At 40.0% G+C, this 20804-nt stretch overlaps 3 protein-coding genes across 9 annotated transcripts; 1 reads left to right on the top strand and 2 right to left on the bottom strand.

Annotated features, from left to right (window-relative positions):
• Positions 1 to 6: 6 nt before the first annotated feature.
• Positions 7 to 20173, bottom strand: LOC115752451 (photosystem I chlorophyll a/b-binding protein 3-1, chloroplastic). 3 transcript variants are annotated; one of them, XM_048283176.1, is made up of 4 exons: positions 20142 to 20173; positions 1342 to 1553; positions 1021 to 1082; positions 7 to 768 (listed from the first exon to the last, which is right to left on the bottom strand). In XM_048283176.1, exons 2-4 carry the CDS (start codon positions 1480 to 1482, stop codon positions 153 to 155), a joined length of 819 nt encoding a protein of 272 aa, XP_048139133.1. In that variant the 5' UTR covers positions 1483 to 1553; positions 20142 to 20173; the 3' UTR covers positions 7 to 152. The 3 variants fall into 3 exon arrangements, with proteins under 3 accessions (XP_048139133.1, XP_048139134.1, XP_030546503.2); XM_048283177.1 differs by lacking the exon at positions 20142 to 20173 and adding an exon at positions 3820 to 3837; XM_030690643.2 differs by lacking the exon at positions 20142 to 20173 and having other exon boundaries at positions 1342 to 1603.
• On the top strand, positions 3861 to 13409 carry LOC115752448 (homeobox-DDT domain protein RLT3). Of its 4 annotated transcripts, none has more exons than XM_048283130.1 (18): positions 3861 to 4160; positions 4448 to 4559; positions 4795 to 5145; positions 5793 to 5848; positions 5925 to 6158; positions 6294 to 6359; positions 6437 to 6653; positions 6747 to 6844; positions 7383 to 7469; positions 7594 to 7725; positions 8456 to 8596; positions 9222 to 9344; positions 9442 to 9894; positions 10490 to 10909; positions 11014 to 11631; positions 12352 to 12456; positions 12578 to 12801; positions 12904 to 13409. In XM_048283130.1, the coding sequence occupies exons 2-17, from the start codon at positions 4502 to 4504 to the stop codon at positions 12782 to 12784; spliced, it is 3366 nt and encodes a 1121-aa protein (XP_048139087.1). In that variant the 5' UTR covers positions 3861 to 4160; positions 4448 to 4501; the 3' UTR covers positions 12785 to 12801; positions 12904 to 13409. The 4 variants fall into 4 exon arrangements, with proteins under 4 accessions (XP_048139087.1, XP_048139088.1, XP_048139084.1 ...); XM_048283131.1 differs by having other exon boundaries at positions 6294 to 6368; positions 10499 to 10909; XM_048283127.1 differs by having other exon boundaries at positions 6294 to 6368.
• Positions 14369 to 20230, bottom strand: LOC115752449 (2-dehydro-3-deoxyphosphooctonate aldolase). Of its 2 annotated transcripts, XM_048283173.1 has the most exons (15): positions 20070 to 20230; positions 19758 to 19824; positions 19572 to 19669; positions 19356 to 19452; positions 19044 to 19109; positions 18278 to 18337; positions 18105 to 18179; positions 17830 to 17914; positions 17434 to 17492; positions 17072 to 17116; positions 16391 to 16489; positions 15869 to 15916; positions 15673 to 15720; positions 14829 to 14909; positions 14369 to 14693 (listed from the first exon to the last, which is right to left on the bottom strand). In XM_048283173.1, exons 2-14 carry the CDS (start codon positions 19791 to 19793, stop codon positions 14853 to 14855), a joined length of 873 nt encoding a protein of 290 aa, XP_048139130.1. In that variant the 5' UTR covers positions 19794 to 19824; positions 20070 to 20230; the 3' UTR covers positions 14369 to 14693; positions 14829 to 14852. The 2 variants fall into 2 exon arrangements, with proteins under 2 accessions (XP_048139130.1, XP_048139131.1); XM_048283174.1 differs by lacking the exons at positions 14369 to 14693; positions 14829 to 14909 and adding an exon at positions 14967 to 15293.
• Positions 20231 to 20804: the final 574 nt, after the last annotated feature.

The raw sequence follows: 20804 nt of genomic DNA, 5'->3' as shown, positions 1-20804 counted from the left end.
AGCAAGTGTCAAGGCGGTAAGTACCATTTAGAAGTGCAGTTTTCAGGTCTTTACATGTCACACGTTTCCACATTAATCCCTCAACGTTTTTTCACGTCATTACAATATCACAAGGGGGCGGTGGTGACAGGGAAGAGAAGTACTTAAAGACCCTAATGGAACTTGAGGTTGGTCAAAATGTTGTTGTTGACTGGGTCAGCCAGGTGGTCCAGGAGGTTTTGGAAAGGGCCAACACCGGTCACAGGGGCTTGGATGAAGTAGCCCAACATGGCCAACATTGCCAACCTCCCATTCTTCACCTCCTTCAGCTTAAAATCCTTCATTGACTTCTCGTCTTTGCCAAGCCCTAGAGGGTTGAAGAACGGCCCACCGGGATATGCTGGGTCTCCTGAACCGCCCAAGCCCTTCTCGAGCCCTAGGAAGTATTGTTTGCCCATTGAGCCCGGGTTGTACCAGTCTTGGAACCTCCTGTGCTCGGCGAAGCCCACGAGAGCCAACTCAAACACGAAGAGCGTGTAGGGGTCGGCCCAGTAGTCGTACGTCCCAGCCGGCGGGATCACACCGGTCTTGAACCAGGGGAGGGCGGTTTCTGGTGGGATCAACCCTGCCTTTCCTAGAATCTCGGGTGCAATCGCTCCAATAGCACCCACCATGGCGCAACGCCCATTGAATATCTCTCCATAGGCTAGCCACCGGGGCTCGATGAACCCTCCGGTGCCCTCAGGGTCTGAGAGACCCAACGGGTCGAAACCATAGTCACCAGGGAGGCTGCATCGTTAAAGATATATAAAGTGAGTGAAAAATCGGACCAAAACCGCGATGTTTAGACATTCGATTGTGCACAAAAGGAAGTATATCAAGGTAATGTCGATGATTTGGAAGAAATTTCTCTAGCAGTGCTCTTAACAGGAGACGAAACATTTCCCTAATTGACTAAACTTCTAAAACCAATTTTCTCTTGATTCAGTTAAATTGAGAAAGATGTATTTAAAAGCAAGTATATATGAAGTTTGGAATTACCTTCCGTCCAAGTATGTAAGGCTTTGCTTGGATGCAAACCACAATTGCCTATCCGCTCCTTGCTGAAAATGAACATGGAGACATACATGTCATCAGCTAAATTGGGAGCGTCGTGGTATCAATTGTATGTCACCATTTTCACACAAGCATTTTTGGAAACTGGAACGAACTAGGACAAGTGCAGTACGGTCGACGCGACACCCTTTCAAGACGCGAAACCGATATGGTAATTCGAGAATACGATCCCGAGCTTTGTTTTCGTAAGTGCATAGCCAATCGTGTCGATCATTCTCCTAAGGTAAAGAAAAGCGAGAGAGGGACCTTGACTGGTGGAGTCGAAGCGGCTCTAACGACGAACGAGGCCTTCCTCGGGGAAGCGACGGGCCTCGACCCCAGCAGATGCCTCGCCGACTCGACGGAGGAGGTAAGCGACGACGATACGAGAGCTTGTGCCGCTGCCATCTGCTTCCTTCCCTAGTTCTCCTTCGGCAAAACTAATGAAGTTCAAGCAAAGAGATGGGGAAGAGAATAAGAGAGAGATATCAAAGAAGAGAATATGGCTAAGTCATTCGCAGGCCAACAGAAAATATACAAGAGAGCCAAGCGAGGCCGCTCCTTGTGACTTCGCGAGTGGGGCCACGGAGAATCCAGGCGAACGGGAGGTGGCCGAAGCTTGGAGATCAGGTTACGATCTGGCCGTCCAACGAGGACCGTCCACGTGGCACCGCGGCTCAGATAAGAGGATCGATTGCTGATTTGTGGGTGGGTTCCCAAATTCCAGATGGCAGTTCCTGGACCAAGGGCCAGTCAGTCGGTCCTACGTGGCAATTGATGTGCCGTGGTAATTTCGTGGCCTCTCAAATTCTATTTTCTGACGACAATATATAGTAAGACTTGATAAGAAACAAGGCGAGCAGACAGTATTCAATGCATATAATCTTGCAAAGTAGCGAAAAAGAAAAAAGACTACATATTAATGAAATGTATGGACTTACTAAACTCGAAATATATACTTTATATCATGCTTTCTTCGACTCTCCATGGTTGCTGCGTTTCACTTCATTCGGCTGTTGCTACTTCATTTATTTTGCCAATTGCATCTTGTGCCTCGTAGGCAACAAGATTAACAAAACAACACCCTAAGGACCTGGTAGATCTACTTGATCCTGAAAAAAATGTGGGATTAGTTCGATCGGTCGTTTTGGATTTTCAATAGGAATGATCAATTTTAGAGCGGGATTGATTCCCGATTTGTGGTACTCGGCAATCGGCCCACCTAATCCTAGACCAACTCGGGAACCAGACTAATTAGTTCTATTCGGTTCCTAGGTGGATCCATGATTTGGCCATGTCTCTTTTTTCCTTTTTTCCTATTCCCTGTAAGACTGCAAGTGTGATTACATGGTCTAAACTACTAAACAAGTGATGCTAATGGAATAAGCTCATGATAAGCTAAACCTGATGACCATCTCCTTGAACAAATCTATAATGATCATCAAGAATCAAATCTATAATGATCATCAAGAATGAAGTCCCTCAGCATAACAATCATTACAAGTTACGCCAAAGAGAAAAGAAAAAGAAATAAACTACAAAATCTTTAGCCGAAGTTGAGTGATGAAGAGTAACCTTCACCTAGGCCAAATTTGGGCAAGGGCAACCCTGTTGGCCTTACCTCTACCGGTCAATGGAGGCAACTGGTTGGAGGTAGAAGAAGGAAAACAAAAAGAAAGAGAAAGAAAATAAAAAAGAATAAAATCATTCAAAAAATATGATAATATTATTAAAAATTGTGTCCTTGTCAATGTCGATCGGCCAACATTAGTCGGATGGATTGAATTAGTACAAATGCAAAATGTTTATGATTGAATTGACACAAATATAAATGATTTATGATGAAGTGGCAAAATTACAAAATTTAAGACTAAGGTGGCAAAAGTGCAATAGGTTTATGACTTTTTTGACAAAATTTTCGCTAATTTGGGGGCGGTTCCCAAATTCCAGATGGCAATTCCTGGACCAAGGGCCATTCTATTGGTCCTACGTGGCAACTAATGTTTTGTAGCAATTTCATGGCCTCTCAATTTCTATTTTTCAATGAAAGTGTATGGCAAGATACGAGATGAATCAACAATATTTCGTACATATATTCCAGCAATGTAGAAAAGAAAGTTCTATCTATAAATGGAATGGATTGAACTGTTAAATCCGAAGTTTATTTTGTACCGCGATCTCATTGGCTCCATTATCCGCCCTTTCCACCTGGGCATGCTCGCATATCAGTCGCTTCATTCTTCGTTTATTTTTGCTCATGATGAGGCTGGTAGCCTGAATGGGCCTCAAAATTAGAATTTTTCAAAAAAAAAATGCCCCCAAGAATTGGCCCGGTCTGACTAGAGCTCGAAAGATGCGAGGGTCGGTTCGATCGGGCCAATTCCGGGTTTTGCAAGCTCTCGATAGCTCCTGAATTTTATATGATTTTCTGACCAACAAATTTTTTTTTTCAATTACATTTATTTTGTGTTTTATTTATCGTCTTTGGCATCCCTTGTGCAGGAGAGGTGGACTTTTTTAATTTCCTCTTCTCTTTATCCATGACTTTGAATGGCCTGGGCTTGTCCTTATCAAGAGCCCAAAACGAACCGAGCGGCATGAAAACCACTGGGACGGCCCAACCAACGAGCTCGAGCCGCCGCCGACAGTGGTTAGCGGCTTTTCCTTTGGTCCGCACGCACGCACGGACGGCCAGAGAATGGCGCGCCGAAGCCGATGACGTGGCACGGATTCATAAACCCTTGAGAGAGAGAGAGAGAGAGAGAGAGAGAGAGAGAAAATATTTTTGGAGAGAGAGTGACGAGAGGAAAAACCCCCAGCGGAAGGAGGAAGAAATGATAAAAGGGAATTACAGATAAAACCTAAAACCCTACCTCTGTACTCGCAACCACTCTCCTCCTCCTCCTCCTCCTCCTCCGTCTGCTTCTCGCAGGAGCAGCCCGATTGCTTCTTCGCAGAACTACTGTCAAGCTCAATGGAACTGAAGCGGGAGCCATTGGACTGAGCTCACCGGGAGGCGGAAAATGAGTTGCTGGAGTTGACACTCCTCACTGGTCACTGATGCTGATGCCGGTGGTGCCGCCGAGGTGTGTAATCGCTTCTTCTGCGCGTGAATTCGACCGACGGAGTGATGATTGTGGCGTCGAGCGATGCAATGTGGTTTTTGACGTGTGAATCACCAGTTTCTCGTGTGGTTCACAGTGAAAAAGGGACGAGGGAGCGGTTTTGCTGATGATTGGCTTTGTCCGAGAAGCGATTGTTTTGGTCATTGTTCGCATTTTTGCTTCGTTGGAATTGACTTCCGTGCTGCTTCTTCGGGATAATCAGAGTCTCTTTTTTTTTTTTTTCACCTCCTTTTGTTTGGCATCGCCAGATAATGGAAAGTCTGATCAGTTTGGCTTGAGAATTGCGAATATCCGAGGGAACTATGGAGCTGAAGAGGAAAACTCCACTTCAGCTTCAAGCGCTGGAGACATTTTACTCAGGTGTGCTGCTCTTGTTTCTCACGTGTTGTCTTTGTAGCCATGTTTGTCATTTCCACAGATTACAGTGCGGTACACCTTTTTGTTTTGCCGTGCCTGCAGAAATGCGGTGACCGGCTACCTCAAGGGTTTGCCAAGTCCCCCCAGAGGGTTTATGGAATCCCCTGATGTACAATTTCTAGAAACAGTCTTTTGGTCGCTGCTGTGTCATTGATTAGGGTTATTTTCTTTATTTCAGAGGAGAAGTATCCGACACAAAAGGCTATGAAAGGTTATGCTGCATCGTTAGGATTGACGTTCAAGCAAGTGCAGGGATGGTTTATAGAGAAGAGGAAGCGACGTAAAAGGAACTGTGAAGTTCCCTTCGGTATTTCTGTTCAAGACAGAGCACAGTCAGCTGATTTGTTGCCTTTGACATGTGGACATCTAGCTTGTACTAATGCTAAGAGAACGGGAAAGCCCATTTGTCTGCAGGATATGTTGTTCAGTCCTGGTTATATTCTGAAGAAAGTGTTTCGCAAGGATGGTCCCGTCCTTGGTGTAGAATTCGATTCTCTTCCTACAGGGTCTCTTTTGCATGGTAAAGCTGGTCAGTATTTTGGAGAATCCTCTATTCACATTTTCTCTAAAGAAGTCTGTTTAGTGTCAATTCTTTTTAGGTTTTTATTTTTGGGTGCGCTGCAATCTTAATTTATTTTCTTCCTTGGGATTTTGTAGTTAGTAATCCTCCTTTCTTGTTATTTGTTTTTCTGAACAAATTATTTGGGAGCAGCTTTTCCTCTTATGTAGATAGGAAATCTGACCAATGTAAAGCTTAGTCTCTGCTTTCAGTTGTTGGGCATGATATTGGCAGCTCCTTGGCTGACTCATTGAGCTAGTGGGCGCCTATTCCATAAAGAGCGACAATCTTTTTGCTTGCTTGTGTTTTCTTTTCAACCCAAACTGTAATGGGTGGAGGGGGGACTGAATATTTTGATTTTTTTTTTCTTTTGAATCAATATGGTTAAGCAGAGAAATGGTGCTTTTGTCATATAGTGTGCTCTTTACCTGGTGTCAGATGTGGATACTATAGTTCTTTCTAAATGAATCTGTTGTATTCACCTCTAAGATTCTTACATATTGCCGCTATTTTTCTCTGTACTTTCTCTTTTGTGTTTCTGTCTTCTTATATTTTGCCTTTTAATTACATAATATTTCTATATTATGAATTGATTCGTACTCTAATTTGATGTTTAGGCCCTCGAAATAATCTTTCTTGCCTTCAGATTCTCAGGGAACCAAAAAAGAGAAAGGTATTTTTAATAGAATCTGGTTAGTGATTTAGTACAAACTTCTGCATGGGTTTAATGTTTGCTATCCTTTTTTCAGGTATCCACTCAAGAAATGACAGATAGCCAGGATGGCTTTAATAGTGATCCATTGAAAAGACATGGCATTGGCAAGGGTTTGATGACAGCTTGGCGCGCAACCAATCCTGACGGTGGAGACTTTCCTTCTGGTGTGGATATTGTTGGAAGAGCTGGCGCTACATCACGTGTGTCAACTTCAAAATTAAAGAAGTCTTGTCAAAGCAAAAACAAGCGTCAACAAACTGTTGCAATGGCAAGTTATTAAATATAAGTACTATAATGGTCTTGTTTTTTGATTTGTGGTTCATACTTTCCTCTTTTTAGATCATATTATTGAGGTAGTGGACGCTGTGAGGAAAAAATAGTCTTACTTTGAGGTGTCCTTCAGATACAGAGGAAGCTGAGGGACAAGTTATCAAGAAAAAAGAACCCTTTGATGAATAAGAAGAAAGAGGTGAAACGGGTTAGTTTTATTGTAATGGTGGTGAGTTCTGCAAGTAGTACACTTCTAACGGTGCTATTTTCTTCCAGAAACCGTTTAATCAGGATTCAGTTCTGAAGGAGACCCGCAGGGTAAAATGCGACCTTTCTTTGGAAGGTGGAATAACCCAAGAACTCCTTGATAAATTTGCAATGCTAGTGGATGATGAAGAATTGGAGATGAGAGAGTTACAAGCAGGGCCGAATCCTGTCTCCTGTTCAAATCATTTTGCTTCCAATGGATCAAATGGTTGTTCCCTCTGTAAAGGTGAGTTTTGTGCTTCATTATCCAGTATCTCAGATACCTCTTTCCTTGAGTCACATTGAATGTCAAAATCACTTTCGGTTTTCGCGTTTACAGATTTTTTAGCAAAATTTCCTCCAATGTCGGTCAAGATGAAGCAGCCCTTCTGTATGCAGCCCTGGGATTCTTTGGAGACGGTCAAGAAGCTCTTTAAGGTTCATAAAAGACAATCTCGATTGATGTTTTTTGCCTTTTCATTATCAATCAATGGTCTTGATGTGTATGACGCTTCTCATGAGTTTCCTATCAAGGAAATACTTTTTAGAACTTATTAAAAGCTCTCGATAGATAAGCGGAAGAACCTAATTTTCCAAAGACCTTGTCAGATAGGAATGTTCCACAATATTTAATCACGATTGTATTTGATAAGGCCTACAATTGTACTAAATTTTATATGCTCACTGTATGCTGGGATGTGTACGTCATCTTCTCCCTGTAGATATGTTAATCTTTATCTGTATAGAAAAGGCTTGGCTTCTTTTAGTTCTGAACTCTAAGTTGATTTCTGCCCAGAATCAACACTTCTCTGAATTGCAATTTTTGTTTGGTAGTTTGACATTGTCTCATTTACCTATTATATGTATAATCTATAAGTTGTGAGATGCTGAAGTTCCTCGGCTAGACTATTTTGATTGCTCAATTTCTGGATCAAATGAAAGAAGACATTCATATTTATGGTTATTGTCTTTGCAGGCAATCCATTTTCTTTATACTTATGCTGCGATGCTTGATATTAACTCTTTTACTCTTGATGAGTTTGCTCAAGCATTTCATGACAAGGTAATCTTCTTACCCTACAGATGTAGCTGTTTAGCATAATCTCGCCAAATCTGCTTAATTTTTGCTGTTCAGAAGTGTTGCTGACCTCTGTTCTTTTTGCTTGGTTCGTATATTTTGTGTCAAGGATTCCTTGTTACTTGGAAAGATTCATTTGGCCCTCCTGAAGCTTCTTCTCTTTGACATTGAAACGGAGCTTACTAGGGGGTCCTTTCATCATTTGAGCAAATCTTGCAAGTTATTGGCATTACTACACTCGGTGAGCTACACTTTCAGGAATGCCTATTAAATAAGTACCAGCAGGAAAGTACTTGTTTTTAATTTATTTGCCCTGTTTCTGTTCAAAACCAAGCCTTAACAGTTGAGTGCTTTCTCAATGCTTCCCTAACCCTCACAATGAACACGAATAAAATGATGGGTATGCGCATAGACCACATGGTGGAGACAGAGGCTATGGGCTACTGATTAGCTTGCACTTACCTGTCTTCAAAGATCATCATCATCAACATCACCTTTATGATAAAAGATAAAGAAGATAATTTGGCCATATGAGATGCTTTAATGGATGGGTGAGCTTTCAATGAAATTGGGATTGAATTTACTGTATTTGGGATAGTATTGTTTTTCCGAGCTTAAGGATGAGACAACCAAGACTCATTTCAATGTAACAATGTAACAGTAGACCACCAGCAAGCATCGTAACTATGTGAACCTAAGTGGCACAGTTATTAGGGATGGTGCTACATCTTAAAGATATCTGTAAGTTATGTATATACAGTTTGAGTCAAGGGTTATTATTTTGTTTCAGCTTTGTGTATGAAAGCCTATCAGTCTGATTAATTTCTCGCTTTTGTTCCTTTGCGGGAGAATCACTTTGCTAGTTGATAATATTTCTTGTTATGGTTGATTCATCTTTTTTTCTGTTGATGGATTGTGGGGAGGTTAATAAAGCAGATAGTAAAGTTTGCACTTATGACTGCACTATGTAGGTTGAGAATCAAGATATCATTGTTGATTTCTGGAAAAAGTCCTTGAACCCATTGACATGGACAGAAATACTACGTCAAGTATTGGTTGCAGCAGGTTTTGGATCAAAGAAAGGTGCATCACATAGAGAAGCTGTTAACGAGGTATGCTCCTTTTAAGCATGTCTATTCCTTTCAATTGGTTACGACTTATCATTACTTTACTTTCCTCCAATTATTTGTTACCTAAAATTTTCCTCAGATTGTCTTGTGAGATTTTTAGAAATTAGGAGTGAAGTAGAGAAAGGCAGAGGTTTAGAAAAACTAGTTGGCATAGCAGAGATTCTATGATTTCAAAAATTCCTATGATAGATCTCCAAAATCAAGTGACACAGCTCAAATTTAACTTCCACATTGAGGACGGGTGAATCATTTGAATTGTCCTCTGAGAAATCAAATTATAAAAAAATTGTTTTGATAGGTAAAGTCTGACCTTTTCGCCCAAAATATAAGAATAACAGAGAAGCACTAAGAAAATACAGAAAGCTGATAGGAAAACATTTGACATTTCCCATACATGGAACTCATTTCAATATTATTTAGCCTATCTAAATTTCTTTCTAATTCTGTTCTTCCGTTATTCTGCTGTTGAATCTGGATGTGTGTATATGGGGAGTATAATAGGCATCTGGATATAATTAGGTTGTGAGAATTTTTTTTATCCATTGTTTCATAGTGATCATGGCTGACAATAATGATATGTATGACACCTTTCCAATTGGTCCTCTAGGAAATGAGCCTTATGATGAAGTATGGTATGCGTCCTGGGACTTTGAAGGGAGAGTTGTTTAGGCTTTTGTCGGAGCAAGGTAATAATGGCCTGAAAGTTTCTGAAATGGCAAGGGCTTCACAGGTAACTTTATATGAATGGAGCTTGTAATTCATATGGTGAAAGGCCAACATGTATGTTGCACCTAACTTATCGATGATGGTTGCTTTGTTAAAAAAAGGTTATGGGGTTGAACATCTCCAGCAATACGGAGGAACTGGAAAAAGCTATATGCTCCACGCTTTCAAGTGATATTACTTTGTTTGAAAAGATTTCACCCTCCATATATCGTCTACGGATAAACTTTACCTCAAAGGATGCTGAACATCTTCAGTCTGACACAGATGACTCAGGAAGTGTTGAGAATCTCGATGATGATATGTGTAGCAGTGGTGATGATTCTGAGTGCGACTCAGGAGATCTTACTGTTGGAATATTTAAGTGTGCAAATAGTCACAAAAGAAAAAATAGCATGATGATAATAGATACAGAGATTGATGAGAGTCACCCCGGAGAAGTATGGTTGTTAGGACTGATGGAAGGTGAATATTCTGACTTAAGTATTGAAGAAAAGTTGAATGCTTTAGTGGCCTTGATTGACCTTGTTCGTGCTGGATCCAGCATTCTTATGGAGGTATCTTGTCATCCGCGATTGTTCTTTCTATTTGTTTGCTTCTATGTCCCTTTTCATATCTAGGTATCAGTTAGTTTCAGTCATTGCCAAGAAGATTGCGTTTGTTTTACTCAATCTTTGTTAGTCAAGGGTAAAGATCATTTTGAATATAAATCCAAGTACATTTCATACAACAACATCATATATTTGTAGAACGAAAGCTTCTCTTTCTTAGGACATTTTCCATTTCCAGTCAATTCCTGCATTTGTGCCCCTTGAGCACAAGAGTTTTCTTAAGCCATTAGAGTCATGTGGCCTGCAAGTACTTGCATATTGCAAGTTCCACTTATAAGACCACAATACTTTTTCTTTTTCCTAATGTAATTCCTAGATAGTCCATTGTCCTTGAAGAAATGCAGATTTGTTTTTGATGTCGTGGATCTTGAGGAAGATCTTGTGTTCCAGATTCCATTAGGTCACATTGAGCTGATGCTGGGCTCATGGATTTATTGATATTGTAGTTTCTTTGTGTGTGTGTGTGTGTGTTTTTTTTTTTCCTTTTTCTTTTTGGTCGAACTTTGTTGGTTGGTTTAGGTGCTTAATGTTTACATTTTAGCCTGAGCAGAATTCATCACAAATAGTCACTGAAGCAGTTCCGAGCTCTGTCTATACTGGTTGTGGAGCAAAAATTAAGAGGGCCTCATCAAATCAGCAAAACTTATTAGGTTCCTCCTTGGTGCATCATGAACAAAGGCACGGCCTTAGTTTGTCAGCAGAGACTCAACCCATCGATTCTTCAGCGTTGCTGTCAAAATTGCATGTTAAGCAGATATCTTCTGGCAAATTAACAGAAGCAGAAGATGTGGAAATAGCTGATTATCCTCACCCAATGCAATCTGTGTATCTGGGATCAGATCGTCGTTACAATAGATATTGGCTTTTCCTGGGTCCTTGCAATGCAAGTGATCCGGGACATAGGAGTTTCTATTTCGAATCTTCTGAAGATGGGCACTGGGAGATCATTGATACCAAAGAGGTGAGTTCAGTGTATGTCTTTTTTGTGCTAAACATAGTTTTCTTGGTTGGACTTTATGACTGTATTCTTCTTCATTTCATTTTATTTTAACACACATGATGCAGGCTTTCTGCTCCTTACTATCGGTTTTAGATAATAGGGGTGTGCGGGAGGCACTTCTTATTGAATCTTTGGAGAAACGAAAGGCTTTTATCTTCCAATCAATGTCAAGATGTATGGTGAGTCAAGCTGATGTTAGATCGGGGATCCTATCTGATATGAGTGAGCGTGATTCTGTCAGGGAAGCAAGTTCTTCTCCTATTTCTGATGTAGACAATGGCACAAGTCTGATTGCAAGTGGAGATTCTTTTCCTTTATGTAGTGCTATAACCATTGAAGTTGGAAAGAAGGGGGAAGAACTAAAGCAAAGATGGAGCCGCCTTAAAGCAGTTGATTCATGGATATGGAATTCTTTCTACTTAGCACTTAATGCTGTAAGGCATAAAAGAAAATCTTATCATGATTCACTTAACAAATGTGAGAGATGTCATGATTTGTATTGGCGAGATGAAAAACACTGTAAGATTTGCCATACAACGTTTGAGCTTGATTTTGATTTAGAAGAAAAATATGCAATCCATGCAGCCACTTGTAGGGAAAAAGAGGAGACTGATACGTTTCCAAAGCACAGAGTTCTATCATCACAGTTGCAGTCTATAAAAGCTGCAATTCATGCTATAGAGGTGAGTAGCCCTGTTGAGTTTGTTTACATATCCACTGGTACCCACAATGTTTTTTTTTTCTCTATACACTTGCCTTAGATTCTATTTTTCTAGATGCATAGATGCTTCGAGTGTATTTGTACGATGTGTGATATTCCTATTTGTCATATTGTTGACTATATTTCAGTGTGCATCAAGGTTTGGTGGAAATCAAAAAGTGAGATAGCAAAATTTAATTGTCAAGCAAAGAAAAGGTTGCCTTGATCATCAATCTGTTGCTATCTGAAGGCACCATAACAGTTTGTCTGTGAATTATCAGAAAGACGATGGAAAGCATTAGTCCGGCCTATTTGAATGAGTTGCTTCTGCTACTTTTGCCTTTGTTTGGTCGGTGTCTTTTATGTATAGCTGGATTAGATATTAGCTAAGTGGATATTTCTAGTTGATTCTTATGATTGATTCCTTCTAGTGGTTTGGTCTGTCCATGGTAAACAAATTGTTGTGATTGTTTTTCTATCCATGGATTAAGATGGAAACGCACTATGTTCCTAGAGTAGGCAGTGCTTGTGGTTGATCACTCCTCTCCTGATGACCAATTAAAGATCAGAGGAAGGTCGTTTGTAAAGCTGATTGACTCTGTGGTTGAAGTTTTATTCTCTATTGACCCCTTAAGAGAGTATGTTCTGCATAATTATATTCCCATATACTCAGTAAATGAAAAAAATTTCTGTTTTATTCCAGTCAGCTATGCCTGAAGATGCACTTATTGGTGCTTGGACCAAGTCTGCCCACAGGCTTTGGGTAAAAAGACTCAGACGAACCTCCTCCTTGACAGAGCTTTTGCAGGTTTATTTTAGTGCATCTATTGGCAACCTTATTTGTGTTGTTTATAAAGTTTGTTTGCCTAGTCCATCTAAGATTGTTTAAAATCTGATTTACATGCTTATTTATTTTTATGATCTTCCAGGTCCTTGCAGATTTTGTCAGTGCCATTAATAGGGATTGGTTGCGCCAGTGCAACACTGTGCCTGGTTGCAATTTATCTGGGGAAGAAATAGTTGCATATTTTCCTATTATTCCTCATACTACATCTGCAGTTGCGCTCTGGCTGGTCAAAATGGATATGCTAGTAGCTCCATACTTGGAAACTTTACGGTCTAGTGAGAATCATTAGTTGGATTTGTCGTGAAGGTATCATTCTCTTGTTGATGCATTTCTTTGTATATCGTAGTTTTGTTTTCAATAATGTCTTATTTATGGTGTAAATTGTAAGCAACCTCTACTACTCAATAGGCGGTGACATTTTGCACAACGAGGTGGATATTCCTACCCTTGATCTTAGCAAGGAGTGTCTAATGTGAGGTACTCAAAGATGGCTTATTTTTCTCGGAGGTCCAGAGAGGATTGTGCCATTATTTCTGGAAAGAGCAGAAGATTTGAATATTTCATGTGGCAGGATGTTACTAGGCCAGCATGGCACTGGATAGGAGGGGGAGGGCAGCACAAAAAATCACTTTTTTACATCCATTTATGTTATGGAGGCATTCTGAGGGAACTATTTGTGACTGAATGATGTTGTAAAGCACGAGGCTTTTAAAAGTTTGAGCTCTAGGAATACATAGTCACTATACCAGTGACCTTGTGCCTTTTGGCAACACTAGCTTTGCTCCTCTCTTCCGGAAAAAAGAAAGATAATGTCACGAGCTTCTCCGGTGAATCTTTACTGGAGGAACGAAGTTTTGCCTGATGTAAATTGTTGAACTAGGTCATTGAATAAATGTTGAAAGAGTTGAGCGGCACACTGTCAAAGGGCACAGGCTAGTTTCGATTTCGTTACTTGTTAGCCTAATCTTTGTTTGTTTTCAGATTCTTCACTTTTGTACTTATGTTGGTTGTTGGGGCCAGATGTTTTCCTTTCTGGTTTAATGACATTTGGGGTCTGTTGCGCTACTTACCTTTGGCTGTGCTCCTGAGTCCTCGTGAAGGATAAGCATTTATTCTTGCTAACGCCGGCGGTTTAGGGCAGTTGGCATGTTGAGATTTACATTTCTGTTTTAGAATAATGGGGGGTTGGATGAATTCAGTCTTGGAGAACCGAAAAGAATATGTCCTCTGACGGGATACGATTTTGAGATGGGTTGGCCCGCAATAGTCTTTCGAAGATTTGGTTTAAAAGTATTTGACGGTTGTCCAACAGTCTCCAAGAATAACAGAGATCAAAACTGGAAGAACAGAGGCAAAAATATTGGGGGATGCACTACAATCCTCGGATCCTCCAAAGGGAAAAAGCCACCTCGTCGAATGTTTGGGGGATGCAGGATGTCAATGCTCAAGTTCTCCAAAGGCCACTCACCTTAACCATACTTGATCACAGGGCCAACAGCCAAGTAAGGTTTGGAAAAAGCCTTAGGGCATGTGGAATCCGGTTGGGAGTCTTTCCTACTGAAGTGGGTATTTGGACAAGCAGCCAGGTCCAAACTAAATTTGGTAAAAATCACTTTCGGTTGTAAGTACAGTTAGGCTACGCAATTTGCACCACATCATCAGGGTTTCATCTGAGGTTTCATCTGAGCTCGAAAAGCAAGGCCTATATTTTTGTTCGTGGGCCGATGGTCGTCCGCTGGGGCTCATCCGTTGTTCCAGCATTCTCCAGTCAGAGTGTGTCAATCCAGGAGTTTTCCTCGTTGGACCGCCGTTCCGACATTCTCCAGTACCAAAGTACAACGCAGATCACAGAGGAAACAGTGACAGGAATAGATCAGTGTGTCACTCCAGGAGATTTCCTTTCAAATTCATTGGTCCATTTTGCATTGTGGACGACGTTCGCTTGGAAAGACCATGCGACAGCAACAAAACTACTTTGGTTTCTCTCATCAATAATAAAACGATGACAATCAATAAAACATTTACGAACAACACTGAGATACAAAGCACTGGTGATTAACCAGGCAGAGATAATGCCAGAAGACAGTCGGAAAGAATAGCAGCTACCATAACAGACATTCCACCCGATCACCTTAACTTGATCGCTTTGAGGCGCCTAAGCCACTAAGAGAAATCTACGTGGAGCCACTGTTCTATTTCCTGCATAGGATTTGGAAAAAGGAATGCCAGTTATTGAATTGTTGTTTTAGCTGAGATATTTTAAATCACATCAAAGTGCTCAATCAACACCAACGAGGAAAACTCCCACAGTTAAGATTTTGGGATAGACATACCCTTTGAGAAGCCTCGAGGTCCTCCTAGAGGTGATATGGTGTAAGATCAATATTAAGTTGTCGCTTCCCTTTGCTTGCCCTCTTTGAAAGATCAAAAAGAAAGCTCCAATCATAATCCAATACCATGCTGTCTACTCATAAGAAGAATTAAAGCCATTTTAAGCAAAAACCAATATTTTACATTTCTTCATCAATGATTTCTGAGGACCAATAACAGAACTTAGACAATGAACAACATCCAGTTTTCAGTTGCTGCAGATTAGTAATAATTTACAGCAATTTATGGCGTTCTGCACAAGCAGTAATATCATTAAGATCTATGGAAGTAAAAAATTGGCATATTTAATTGCCATTGCCTTTCTTCTGGGTTTTCTCTCAGCAGAAATTTCCTCTGAATCAAACATATCATTAGACTGGTTATTCAAATTCTTCAAAGCTTCATTTTTCTCTAGATCAAGACATATTCTACTCCTTGAACCACATCATACAAAGCAGACACAAGTCTTCTCATCTATTTTTACAGAAGTGAGCTTTCCAGTCTATCTCATGATGCCAAATGAGAACACCAGCTTCAAGTTTCATTTACAGCATAGAACCCCCTCACATAATAGCATTTGGCCTCTTTTAGTTAAACTGTATAATATATAACTCAGAAAAAGTTTGGATTTGTATATAACTTAGTGCTGGTGTCCTCAGAAGATAATCATATGAAAGGTAATCTCACTTAGAAAAAGTTTGGATGTCCATGGAACAGGATGAAATGAGAGGTAACTAGGCAATACATGCAGATACATGAAATTGATTGTCGTATGGTTTATCAAATAAAGGATAAGATAAAACTCACAGCTATTGCCACAAGCTCTTCCAGAAGCTCCTCAAGATGTCGTAAGGGCTGTCACCATCAAACAGCGGGAATTTAGACTGTTTAGTTGACAACTTAGCTATATGTTGTCATTAATTCCACATAACCTTTAAAAAGTGCAAATTTTTCGTTGAAAAAAGGTAGGTTGTCAGCAAAAAGACGTATTTACTGAACTCACCCATTGAGTTGGACCATCTACTGGCGCACTTAAAGGATCATTGTGCACCTGAACACATTCAAAGCGATTCTCAGAAGACCAACATAACTGAATTCAGAAGAAGGAAGCTAGAAAGATGAATGTAGCTATACATAGTTGAGAGCATAGTTATCTAGGATATTGGTGAGCCCATGGTTAACTAAGATAAAAAGCTTGATAAATAACAACAGGCAAATGCTTTTCTAGGAGGAACATTCCAAATGAGGGAAACTCAGCAGCTCTTTGTTCAAAATAGTGCCAGCAGATCCTAGAATACTTCCATATACATGTGCAGGAATCAAACCAATGTCCAAAGAACAAAATATGCATCTGAGGAAATAAATTCCAATGCTAGTCTCTAAGTGGTATCGCAATCTATGCCTTTACTCCCTGAAAATAAGGCTCTTCATTCCTGAGCAAAAATTGGGGCATGCACCAGTCTGAAAATTTCTGACAATCTGAAGAAAATTGTAATGACACAACGGTAATTGGGATTCAGCATACCTCCATAAAAAGCCCATCCACTCCAACAGCAACTGCTGTTCTTGCAATGCATGGTATGAGTTCCCGAAGACCTCCACTGGCGACACCTCCACCTTCCAACTACAGAAAAAAAACATGGTTCAATTTTCCAAATATGACAACTGGAACAGGGAGGCACACAAGGTACTCAATCTGACAAGTTCAGCCTTAAGGTATATATCACCAGGCAAAAGGCAAACAAATATTCATTTGTGTATTCCATATATAAGAGAAAGTCAAATATTCTTCTAGAACCAAACTTAGGAGAGAAGAAACAAGCAAATATGGTGGGAGAACAGAAGGTAACACAGCCAATAGTTTTCCTTTATTTCTGAGATATTCAAGAAAAAATAGGGGGAAAACAATGATTTTCCATCTCGAAGCATCCATCTCCTGTTTGCAAGTGGTTGCACAGCTAAAAATATAAGGTCATAAAAGCATGAGATTGTTTTCATTCCGAGTGATAAATTAGATAGTGTTCTCGGCAAGACCAGCATAGCATGGTATGTCTACTAAATGACAATGGTTTCACTAAAATCAGCTAAGTGAATAGCAACTCATCTCAATTATTTTACAGACATTTCCCATGAAGTTCCATGAGAAAAACTCAAAGTTTAAGGCAGTAAGAATTCCCTTTTGACAATATATGAATGAAGTTGATACCTTTCTCCCAGCAGGTTGTTGGAGTGAATGTGTGACATCGGCTACCTGGGGCAACATAAGTCAAACAGTATTTCCACAAAGCAGTGAAGAACTCACAGGCACAGTGAAGAAAAGCACTCCTCAACAGATTAATGTCTGTTGATGCATGCAGGCACATTGGACATTGGCCAAGACTATCACAAAATACAAAATTCCTTTTGTTTGTTTCTGGAAAACAACAGAACAAAATATTCAATAGCATACTAGGTAAAAAAGAAATTTCAGTTATAGTTTTGTAGGTAAATCAGCTTAAAATTTCATATGCATGCACCAAACAGCTCAGGCAGCATGCAGCAAATCACCAAAAACTATAGTTTACTTACAACAGGACAGTTAGCTTCTCTCATCCACTCGAGATTGCGTGGATCCACAATTAAATCATCTATAGACAGAGTGAAGAAATGAATTAATCACAATGGATAGGAAATAACTCTGCAGATCTTCAGTGATCATGACGCTACTTTAGGAATAAATGAGGTGCCATATAATCAGAACTTTATTGAAAGCTGTTCCCTATTCCAACTACTAGTCAAGTAACAAAAAGGGACCACAAGTCAATTAGGATGCACGATTCAAAAATCAGATTATAAAGGTCCCCAAAGTAGAGAGCCTCAAGTTTTGACAAATAATAAGTGCAATTGCAATAATCTATTGTCCTCAAAACCCTGAATGAAATTGACAATCTGACAACAGCATTCTACAATACTAGAATCACTTACTATAACCAAACATAGTTCCTCTTTCACAAACCATTACATGCGGATTCCCAGCCAGTCTAATCTTTTCGGCAGAGTTCGCCATGACCTGCATATCTGCTAAAATTAGTGAGGTAGGATTGCACTTGACAATTCAAGCAAACAATCAAGTACATACAAGCACTGCAAACCTATGCACTGGTGCCCTAAACTTCCTAACAAACGACCTAATTAAAAAAAATTTCAATAGAAAATATTACTGGAGGATTCGAATTTAGACAAAAAGGAAGTTAACTCACAGAGGAAGCACAAAATTGGCCTTTCTTAATGTTAATAATCTTCCCGGTCTTAGCGGCTGCAACTAGGAGATCTGTCTGTTAATATGAGAAGATAACTTTGATTTCAGACTTCAGAAGCCTATGTGATAATCAAAATGCAATGAATTAGATATACAATATCAGTATTGCAGAACCTGACGGCATAAAAATGCTGGAATTTGAATAATATCTGCAACTCTTCCTACTGCTTCACACTGAAAAAAACAAAGGAAAAAGACAGATAATTGCTACTGATGTGCAGAAAATTCTCAATGAGCAACTTCCTGCAGTATTTCACACAAACAGCAGTGCGGCCACATGCTAATTACAGAGAGACAAGAAGAGACAGCAGCAATAATAGCAATTTGCACCACAAGCATAAGAACAAGGGAGCTGTCAAATGGAAATGCTAAAACAGAAGTACAACACAATATGATATTCCAAAACAAGTATCTAATTAGAAACACTAACTGAAGCTGGAAATGTGCAGAAATAAAAGGAGTTTTTTATGAAATTAACTATTCTTTTATTCGTTCCCTTTTCATGAGAAGTAGCATCAAAGTTGTAATTTAGTACAAAAACTTGGAGAACATTACAACTAAACCAACTTGGAGAAATTTTTTGTTGAGACAGGCACCATCTTTTAAGTGGTAACTAAATGGACGTTAGTTCATTGCTTTGTTCCACAAAATTTGCCGAAGGAAATGATTCTTCATGTTGTTATAGTCGTCAACAGAGCATGACTATGCCATCAGTTGATTTTCAAAGAAAGGGAAATAAAAAGAATGAACAGAATTGGACAGCTAGAAAACCCATATTGATTATCAAAGAAATGGAACAAATCAGAACAAGCCTGAAACAATTAACAGGCTACACTCTGCCCATAGAGAAGTCACAACAAGATAAGAAGACAAAGATTACCTGAATTGATTCATGCACATCAGTCACTATAGGAATGTCATAAGTTGCCTTAACTTTCTCAAGGATCTGTACGCAACCAAAAAAAAACATTAATCATGTGACATATAGATTATCAAAACATTTTCCAATTGAGGACTATACGCACATCCAATGAATAAATTTCACATTCGATTTTCCTCACAGCTATGAGTATCCTTGATGTTCTTTTTTTCTACCCCTATCCAAAATTGTCAATTTCTGTTGCACTTACAATTTGAAGATACACATTCAAGATGGAAAACACTAGGAACAAGGGGGTAAAAAAAAAAGCACCTTGAGGCCTTCAACCATTCCCGGACCCCGAAATGATTTCGATGACGTTCGGTTGGCTTTGTCAAAGCTTGACTTGAATACAAGCGGTAAGCCAAATCTGCAAGAGTGACATGAAAAAACTCACCATAAGAACAATGTCAACCATAATGTTCACTCATGTTCCCATTTCCGCCCAAGGCGATGGCTCACAAAGTCCAAATGCAAAGGGAAACATACTTTGCAGTTATGCTCTTTATGTGCTTCGCCATGTACAAAACATGCTCCTCCGATTCAATCACATTTGGTCCAGCTAACAGAAAGAATGGTTCGGCAGCCTGCTAAGAGTTGGGTCTATATTAACTATCAATCGAACCACAACGCCTTGATGTCGGTTAAAGAAAGAACACCAGATGCGCTCCGAACCTTGAGCTGGTTGAACAGAAGCGCCGACGAATCCATCTCCGTCAAATCACACTAAACGGAACGGAAACTGCAAGTGAAAGAAAAAAGCCAGATCACGCTTCCCTCAGACGGCGGTGTGACTCGACAGCATCGGCATTCTGTAAAAATTCACCAAGCAGACTCGATGCTCCCAATCGGACCAGGCGAGTGGCGTACGAGACGAAGAGTGGTCGCGCGGTTTCGATTAGGCGGAGGACACGAGCCAATGCGGATCGCTATTCTCTGGCGGTGCGCGCGAAAAAAGAAATCGACGACGTCGGGTTCGTTTCTCACCTCTCCTTCGGCGGATCGACGAGGAGTCCGGCGAGGAACGGCGGCCGGACACGCGACGGCGAAACGCAGAGAGAGAGAGAGAGAGAGAGAGAGATCAGAGAGATGAGCTTGGAGGCGAGGACTCCGGTACGACGGAACGATAAAGATTCGGAGTGTGGACGCTTTGCCGTTTCGGGCAGCAGTTGGGTGCTTTTTACGAGAATCAGTGCACTCCCTGCTGGCCAGTCAGCACTCGGCAGTGTGCTGGCCGTTGCTGGGGATTTTACGTCGTCGCTTTGGTCTTGATTTCTCGATTGGGTCCATTTTTACGTCCACTTTTTTTTGCGAAAAATAAAATATTTTTTGAGAAATTAATTTTTCATTTTCCGATATTTGGTTAAAGGCCGGATTTGGTTTAGCTTTTTCGATGAGTTTCGGATATAAAGGCATAGACAAATTGGTAAAACGTATTTTAAGAAGCAACTTTGAGAGAAAAACCATTCAATAAAAACGGATTGAAAAGTCCCCCAAGAGATTAATTTAAACTCTTCAATTTTAATTTGTTTAACATTAAAAAATAATGTGTGGAACTTTTTTTAATTTAAATATTGACAGCAATGTTAAATACATGTATTAACACATTTAGAAATAAAGAATGAATTTATTTTTTCTAAGCCAAAAAAATTCAAATGGAAAAAGTTTCGTATTGACGTGCACTCTCCCTCAATGAAAAAAGAGAGCAATTTCATTAGAATA

The sequence above is a fragment of the Rhodamnia argentea genome, chromosome 7 (assembly GCF_020921035.1).
Source record: "Rhodamnia argentea isolate NSW1041297 chromosome 7, ASM2092103v1, whole genome shotgun sequence".
Lineage (NCBI taxonomy): Eukaryota > Viridiplantae > Streptophyta > Magnoliopsida > Myrtales > Myrtaceae > Rhodamnia > Rhodamnia argentea.
The sequence above is the reverse complement of the archived record's forward strand: the minus strand, read 5'-3'. Positions and strand labels throughout refer to the sequence as shown.

Bases quoted from the DNA above. Each gene is read 5' to 3' on its own strand.
- LOC115752448 (XM_048283127.1), top strand. From the start codon at position 4,502: ATGGAGCTGAAGAGGAAAACTCCACTTCAGCTTCAAGCGCTGGAGACA. The intron at 10,910-11,013 runs GTGAGTTCAGTG...CACATGATGCAG, and splicing joins AGATCATTGATACCAAAGAG to GCTTTCTGCTCCTTACTATC. The intron at 12,457-12,577 runs GTTTATTTTAGT...ATGATCTTCCAG, and splicing joins CCTTGACAGAGCTTTTGCAG to GTCCTTGCAGATTTTGTCAG.
- LOC115752451 (XM_048283176.1), bottom strand. From the start codon at position 1,482: ATGGCAGCGGCACAAGCTCTCGTATCGTCGTCGCTTACCTCCTCCGTC. The intron at 1,083-1,341 runs GTCCCTCTCTCG...GTTCATTTTCAG, and splicing joins CTTCGACTCCACCAGTCAAG to CAAGGAGCGGATAGGCAATT. The intron at 769-1,020 runs GTAATTCCAAAC...TTAACGATGCAG, and splicing joins CTTACATACTTGGACGGAAG to CCTCCCTGGTGACTATGGTT.
- LOC115752449 (XM_048283173.1), bottom strand. From the start codon at position 19,793: ATGGATTCGTCGGCGCTTCTGTTCAACCAGCTCAAG. The intron at 19,453-19,571 runs GTATGTTTCCCT...TCACTCTTGCAG, and splicing joins ATAAAGAGCATAACTGCAAA to ATTTGGCTTACCGCTTGTAT. The intron at 17,493-17,829 runs GTAAGTGATTCT...CTCTGTCTATAG, and splicing joins AGGAACTATGTTTGGTTATA to ATGATTTAATTGTGGATCCA.